This window comes from Buceros rhinoceros, unplaced genomic scaffold (genome assembly GCF_000710305.1).
Source record: "Buceros rhinoceros silvestris isolate BGI_N320 unplaced genomic scaffold, ASM71030v1 scaffold11789, whole genome shotgun sequence".
NCBI classification, from domain to species: domain Eukaryota; kingdom Metazoa; phylum Chordata; class Aves; order Bucerotiformes; family Bucerotidae; genus Buceros; species Buceros rhinoceros.
The window spans coordinates 59,909-67,647 of NW_010429868.1; the positions used below are offsets into that span (position 1 = coordinate 59,909).

The 7,739-nt window shown below is 48.6% G+C and overlaps 1 protein-coding gene across 1 annotated transcript in view; it reads left to right on the forward strand.

Moving 5' to 3' along the window:
• Positions 1–7,739, forward strand: part of CDH23 (cadherin-related 23) — a gene marked incomplete at its 5' end in the record, with an annotated part of 126,966 nt that overhangs the window by 42,176 nt on the left and 77,051 nt on the right. The window contains 2 exons of the mRNA XM_010142829.1: positions 2,960–3,154; positions 6,323–6,451. Of these exons, the coding sequence (XP_010141131.1) occupies positions 2,960–3,154; positions 6,323–6,451 (324 nt within the window). The remainder of the gene's footprint in view (positions 1–2,959; positions 3,155–6,322; positions 6,452–7,739) is intronic.

Genomic DNA, 7,739 nt, shown 5'->3' on the forward strand with positions numbered 1-7,739 from the left:
GATTTCCCCCCTCTGTGACCATGCTGTTCTGCTTCAAGCTCCCATAAGGCTCCTATTGCTTGGGAGCCCTTCTGCTCCCCTCCTAAATTCACCCACGCTGTGCTTTGCTCAGGTGCCACTGTGAGGTCCTGCCCTGGGGTCCCTCCCAACCCCTCAGATGCTCTGGCATTGATGCCCATGGCTGTTTTCCAGGACCAGCCAGATCTTCGTCCAGAGCCAATACCCCTTCTGCATGGCTTTTGCCGTCTTGGCCAATGAAAGGACCTGGTCAGCAAAGCTATAAAATAAGGATAAAAATACAGTATTCGCCAAGTCAGAGCTCAGGCGGTGTCTGCAGGGGCCGGAGCTGACAGCACCAAAGCTGGTGACCTCTGTATCCCTCCAGGCAGCTTCTCCTTTGGAAGGACAAAGAGATGAACTCTCTTCAAAGCCTGCTTTTGGGCTATTGTATGAAATACAATGCTGGGCAAATCAAGCTCTCCTCTTTCACAGCCAGCCGCACAGCCCCGTAATCACGGGTGACCAGAGCGGATTTGCATGTTAAAAGGAGCGGCTGGGGGCACTTAAAAAGAGGAAGTATATTCAGGTCCAGCTTTATCCTTATGAATATTATTATTCTTGAGGACAGTACACCCCAGACCTCATGTTGCAAGCTCATGTCTAGTCTTGCTGCCTCTGCTCCCCTCCCCTTATTAATGGTTAATTTGTGATGCTCTTGGTCCTGACATTGATACTCTGGGAAGGAATTTGAGAAGGCAGTTGTTGGAACATGTGGACTGCGGCGGCTGATGCATGCCCTGGCAGCAGCTATGGGAGGGCTGCAGGATGCTCTGGGGCTGCTTCCAGCTGGTAATGGCTTGGGGGAAGCAGGTAGCCCAAACAGGGATGGGGGAGATGCTCTAGTCCTGTCTGAGAAGGTGTCTTGGGAGTGCTCAGAAAGCAAACACCCACCACAGCCCCCCATGAAGGCCTTCTCCACACCAAAATTCCTCCTGAGCTGACAAAGTCCTGGATCCTGAGCAGTCTAATTGCACAGACCAAGATTAATGTGCTTTGTGCACGGCACAAAGTCAAGGGCTTAATGGCAGCGGGGCAGTTCTGGGCTAAGCATGCCAGAAAATGAGCAGTTGTGAGGCAAAGGGTAGCAAACTGCTGGGACAAATGGGCTGCGGACGAATGGGCCAGAGTGTTTCCACCACTAGAAGGCTTCAAGGATGGGAATGATTTAGGTAGAGCATGGGGATAGGTTTCTCTTTTGAGGTCAGTATACTTTAATGATCGTTGATGACAAAAAAAGGTGCTTTAAAAAATAAACCTTAGGCCATGCCCTGTGATTGATTTAGAGTGGGGGTGGGGGTGTGGGAAGAAAATGATAAATCTAGGTGGGAACTGCAACCTCTCACACCTCGGCAGAAGTGACACTGAAGTAAGGGAAGTGGAGTTTTGCTGTAGCCTGGGGCAAGCGAAGATGTCAGAGCACCCCTGCAGTGCTGCAAGGGTGGATGCAAGGGCAGGGAGACGTGAGAGATGTGCGTGAACAAGTGTCCAGGGCCCAGACTCCTGAATGTGAGTTGTGGGACATGCCCTGGGTTCCCAACTCTGCCTGACCACGCTCCTAGCAAATCCTGCCACCCGCCCTGAAGGCAGCAACATTCTGCTGACCTGAGCCTCCAGGGGGAAATTCAGGTGCTTTGGTTCTTTTCTTATGCCATCACCTACAACTGAAGTGGTTAAATCAGATCTCCAAGTGTGAAGCCCTTGTTTTGCGTGTTTTCTAGCAGAGGTGGTGGGTTGGGACAGCCTTGCTGAAGCCCTGGCTGTGGTTCGCTGCAGGCTTTGCAGTTCCCAAAACCCCCGAGCACAGCTCAGCTCTCTGCTCAGCTTTGGCCAAGGATTTGCAAGGGGGGCTCCACTTGGAAGCAGCGCCCCATCTTTTAAGCTCTGCCTCTCCTCAAGTCTCCTTTCCACCTTCTCAGCTCTTCACAATACTTCTCTGTGAGCTGAGGACAAATAATTTAATACAAATGAAATTCACAATAAAACGCGGACGCTGGGGAAGAGGTTTGCAGAGATAATCCGTATTATCCCAATTGGCCATAACTGGCTGCTGTCACATCTCGCTGCTGACCTTTGCTGTCTCCCTTTCAAGTTCGAGCTCTCCGTCAAACCTTAACATGTCTATGAACACGGTACAAACACACGGATTTACCCATGCGGTCGTGATCGGCGCGTACCTGCAGCCCAGGTCCCCAGCAAAGCCTTTTTGCTTGTGGTCTCCGCTTCAGCCTCTGGAGAGACAAGAATATGCATTTAAGATTTGCATAGGAACATGCAGCTGTTCCACCCGAAATGGATAATTGTTCTCCCTGCTGCGAAGTTAAACAATAAGAAGTGCCAAACTGCATTTGCCATTGCTGATTTTGTGCACTCAGCTGCATATTTTATGCATGTAGATTAGTTCCAGATTTATGACGATTTAACTGTTAATGCCTGCGTTAATCAGGCCGGGTTCTAGTTGCTGTGGAAACTGAAACTTTGAGTTTTACGTAAAGTTCAGCATTGCATTTAATGCACTTTTTTTGAGACTCTCTTCTGTTTAATACCTTGTAGTGAAAATGGAGAGGGAATCAGTATCGAAAATAGAAGAGCTTTTGCGCAGAAAAAAAGTTTCATCAAAGAGAGTAATTTTTCTGGAAAGTTGTGATGTCTGGGAAAATGAGTGCCATCTTGACCACAGCTGTATAACTATTATTATAAGTGTGTAACAACTATTATAGCTGTGGCAATACTGTGATAAAGAAACCAGCTGTGTAAATTCTAAATGTCCCGAAAATATAGGGCTGGAGTTCTTGGATCTCTAGATGGTGGGCAAAGGAAATTGCCAATGTGTGTTTGATGGGAAAATAGGGTGGTACACAGTTTTACTGATATATTATTATTTTATTATTATTATTTCCAGAACACACCGGTGGGCACTCCGATTTTCATAGTGAATGCCACAGATCCGGACCAGGGGGCAGGAGGCAGCGTGCTTTACTCTTTCCAGCCTCCTTCCAATTTCTTTGCCATCGACAGCGGCCGTGGCATCGTGTCAGTGATACGGGAGCTGGACTATGAAGTGACCCAGGCGTACCAGCTCCAGGTCAACGCAACGGTGAGTCTTATCCTGGCTGCTGAAGGTGTTTTCTAGAGGGACTGCAATGGGGAAGGAGCTGCTGCTTATTTATTTTACTGCCCTACTCTGGCATCTTCTCAGGCACATCCAGTGTGTTCTGCTTAGAAAGGTATTAGAGCACTGCAGTGCCTGGGTAGTTTCAAATCACTGCTGTGAGCTCAGGGAGCACAGCTGCACCTCTCCAACAGCACCTCGCGTGCATCTGGGGCTTCTGCATACAGGCAAGCAGCTCCCTTGGTGAAGAAAGTCAGTAGAGGGCACACAGACCACTAAATCCTCCCGTCTCATTCCTTGGGTATCATGGCTTATTACAAGCAGATTCACCCATAACCTCATTCAGCAAAAACTGGGTTCAGGCATCAAGAGTTAAAATGTTGGTGGACAGAGGAGAAACCAAGATCCTAAATATGGTTAATACTGGGAGGGGACCCCTGGGAGATATGGGTCCAGGTGGCCACCTTGGAAAATTCGTGCCTCACCTGAATGAAAAACTTCTTTCCCGGAGTCAAATGTAGTGAGAGCTCGCTAAGGAACTTGTGAATGAGGAGCACTGCTCAAGCAGGCGCTCTGGATGATGATGGCTCCTTTCTCATCTCAGATGCAACAGAGGAAGGTGAGATTCAGCCCTACAATACATCTGACCAACTCTGTATTCAGGAGAGTGGGGAGGGGGGGCGGAGGGGAACCCTTCCCGACCCCTCCAGGCAGCTGGCTAGAGCTCTTGAAGCATGTGATTTAATCAAGATCATTGTCTTGATGCAGAACCACAAATGTCATGAGGACATGGAGGGCTGCGCAGGGCTGCTTTGCTCTCCGCAGCCACGGAGGCTGGGCATTCACAAACTGCAGGGCCACAGGCAAACAGCTCAACCTTTCAGCCCAACCCCTACACGTACAAGGCTGTGGAATTTTCCCCAGGAGCTTATTTTTTCTGAAAGTTACTTCATTTAATTTTAAATACTCCAGTGATAAGAGGACCTGCTTGTTCTTTCTGTCGCTGTTGCTGACACGTTTCCCTAGGATGTGCTATTGAACTATCTAGTGGGTTACAAAACATGGGACCAAACACAAGTTGAAATATGCCTTTCCTTCCCATGTCTGGTTCTGGTGTCCTCAAGGATGCCACCTTGGTCCATCCTGGTCCATCCAGCTCCAACTAGCCCCATATCTCTGGTGCAGTTGCCAGCAAAGGTAAAATGGGGGTGTATCTGGTACTTGCAACCCAATACACTCCTGGCTTCTAGTGATTACCAGCTCGGCTTGTTCAAAGGCTTAAATATTAAGTCTCTGAACCGGGCTTGATTGCAGCTATGCGAATATCTCCTCGGCTTGGTCCCAGGGTGCTGGTAATTTCTAGCAGAAAGGCAGTAGGAAACCTAGGGCCAAAGCTCAGCCTGGGAAGAGGGATGAGAGTAGCACCAGCGCAGCAGGAGCTGGAAGAACAAATTCAGGCTCTTGCCTGCTTGATGAAGCGTTTCCATGGTCCAGAGTGGGAATTGGAGTGGTGGTGAATTTGGGGTGGCTGCAAGGGCTGCAAGAAGAGCCGTGGAGCCTTGGTTCAAGGCAGGAGCTGTTTCATCCCAGGGATGTAGGCAGCAAGAGCAGAAAGTAGCTGGAAAGGGCAGCGTTAGAGATGGTAGGGGAGGAAACTTGAAATGTGCCTGCTTTTTCAGTGTGATCTGTAAAAAATCTTTAACTAAAATTTAAGAGGTAAAGGGGAGGGGGAAAAAACAATATCTGAAGAAACAAGAGACTTCAACCTGATAACGCTAACAGCAGAGCTCGAGTCAGAAATAAGCATCCATCCAGGCCATAAACGCTGAGGCCTGCAGGTTAAGAGGATAATGTACAAGCTGTGCTGTTGAATGCGGTTTAAATTAACATTAATCTTCTGGCAATCAGTCCTTGCTGCTGTTCAGAGCTGTTTTGCAGAAGTGTGCAGTAACCTCTAATGGTTGCCTTTCAGCACGGTGCTTGATTAGGGGGTAAGGAGAGATTTATTTCTTTCCCTTCATGTGTTACCTTCTTTGCTCCTGCCCTTTCAGCAAAGGCTGTGGGCATTGGGGTCACTTTTGAGCACTCTTGGGATGAGGCTCCAGTAAGAGCAGCAGGACAAGCTGGTGGCAGCACGTAGTGCTGGTGGCTGCTGGAGAAGCATCTTGCTCTGAGAAGGTGCTTGTGACTCCATCCTGATGAGTTGCGATGGGTGTAAGGAGGGTGATGCTCCTCTTCAGAGCATTGAAGTGTTTGAGGGTTTCCACTGCTCATCGTGAGGTGGCTGCACGCTTGTGACGTGCTTCGCAGAGCAGGGAGGATGGCTCCCCACCTCTCTGCAGCTGTGGAAGCAGCTTGGCTTGCATTGAAAGGCAGCTCCTGGTTCTCCCATCTTGCCAGTGCCCGTGCAAGGCAGGAGGGAGATGTTTGCAGTTTATCAGAGCCAAAATGATCAGCCCAGTAGAAAGGAGGTTGCTACTGCGAGGATGGATCCTGTGGTTCGGGTTTCCATTCTGCCTTCTGCGCAAGAGCCAAGGCATCCTACGACACCAGAAGCAGCACTTGGTGCTCACCTTCTGCCAAAGCTCAGAGCGGTGAATGCAGGAAAGAGGAAAGCTGTTGACTGCCACGCAGCCCACGGGGTTATGAGGAGCGGTGGAAATGCGAGGATGCTGGGGGGGTCTTTGTTGTGTTCCAGCTGAGGGAGCTCAAGCTGTGCAGAGGCATCAGCGCTGGAGGGTATGAGATGCTCTGCTGTGATGTGCTGGTAGCTAAACCTGCTGGCAACCACACCTGGGTCTCACAGTGCGGAGGTGCCCTAGGGTGTATCTGCATTAGGAAGGAATTCAGATTTTGAAATGTGTGTTGAACAGTGTTGCTTCTTTTCCATACAAAATGTGATGAAAACTAAATTGGTGCTTGCTTTATTTCAAAAGGCTAATGCTGGAATGAAACGCGTATTGTATTTCAGCTTAGAGGGAGGTACAGTGGACAATAATTCCAGCAGGTAGCTTGAAAAAGAGATGATTACCTGAACTATTCAGAAATTTTGACCCAACTACAACTGTGACAGACTTAATACTGTTGAATAATTCTATTTTTCTGATAGAAGTCCCTTCTCTCTCTCCCCCCGCCAACCCTTGTTTTTTCAAGGACCAAGATAAAAACAAGCCGCTGTCTACTCTGGCCAACCTGGCAATCACCATCACAGACGTGCAGGACATGGACCCCATCTTCATCAACCTGCCCTACAGCACAAATATCTACGAGAACTCGCCTCCGGTAAGGGCTGATTCTTCACTCCAATGTGCATGACAGCGGTGGTGTGCCGGGGGCCAAGAGAGGATGGAGCAGGGAACGGGGCGGAAAGCACAAGCTATCCCAAAAGAGCAGGAGGAAAACCTCCTTGCAAAGATATTTGTCCTTCCTTCCAACCATCACAGGTTTGCACTGCTCTGCCCTGACATTTGTGGCTTGGGTGCGCAAAGAGGAGCCCTGTTTCCATGCTCAGGTGCAAACGTTCTGAATCATGAGATCCAAATAGCATCCAAAGAGAGGCAAAACATTTTCTTTCTGAAGCAAGATGTTTCAAGCCAGCTCAGAAATATTTTGCCCTTTTTTAAAAAAGGGACCCTAAGCAAGGAGGGTTGGGAAGCCTGAAACCCAAATAAAATAATTTCCTAAACATTGTTTCTTAAACTTTAAAAAGGCTTTCTGTTCTTAGCACACAGCCACCTGATTTCCTCCTCCTCACAGTGTATATGCATGCTGTTTCTAATAGAAAACTTGAAGAAAAATTTAAATGTTCCTGAAATGAGACAGTTTTGAAAATGCCAGAATCATCAGCCGTTTCAGCACTTTGAGTGTTTTCCCCCAGGATTTGCCAAATTGATCCAATCATTTTAGTTCTTCTGCAACTCGGTTTGTCAGCAAACTCACTGTTTGTGGAAAACGTCTCCCGGTCTCTAAATACAGCAGGGAGTTTTTTCCCCACAGCAGACAATGGGGAGCGTGGTGGGCAGCTTCAGCTTTGGGAGCTGTTTGCTCTGCTCCCAGCAAGGGTGCCCAGGACCTTCAGCCCAAGCACCAGCCCCACTCAGCAGCATCCACCTTCCCAAGGCACAGCTGTGCAGCCCATTGCTTTGTCGATAGGGCAAATATTTCTGTAGATGGATGGAAAAACCTTCTGTCCTGAAACCGTGGTGTGGTGAGCATCCATACCACGCACACATCCTGTTCTGTCTCTGGTGCACTGCATCCGAAATGCCTGATGGCTCAGTTCATGCAGCGGTAGGGGGAACTCCAGCTCACTTCAGTTTATGCCTTTTTTTATTCACCTTGGAGCAAAGTGCTGGCTCTGATGGCATGGAGAATGCTAGATCGACAGGGCTGAGTCCTACAGCCACAAATCCCAAGGTCAAACAGCACGTTACCTGTCTGTCAGCCTGAAGATGGCCAAAACAAAAAAAAGGCTTCATTAATTACTTTCATGAAGCAAAAGTTTTGGTGTGTTTAAGTGCTGTTGAGATTAAGGACTATTTCCATGGCGCAGACTATGAGCTGTAGGGAA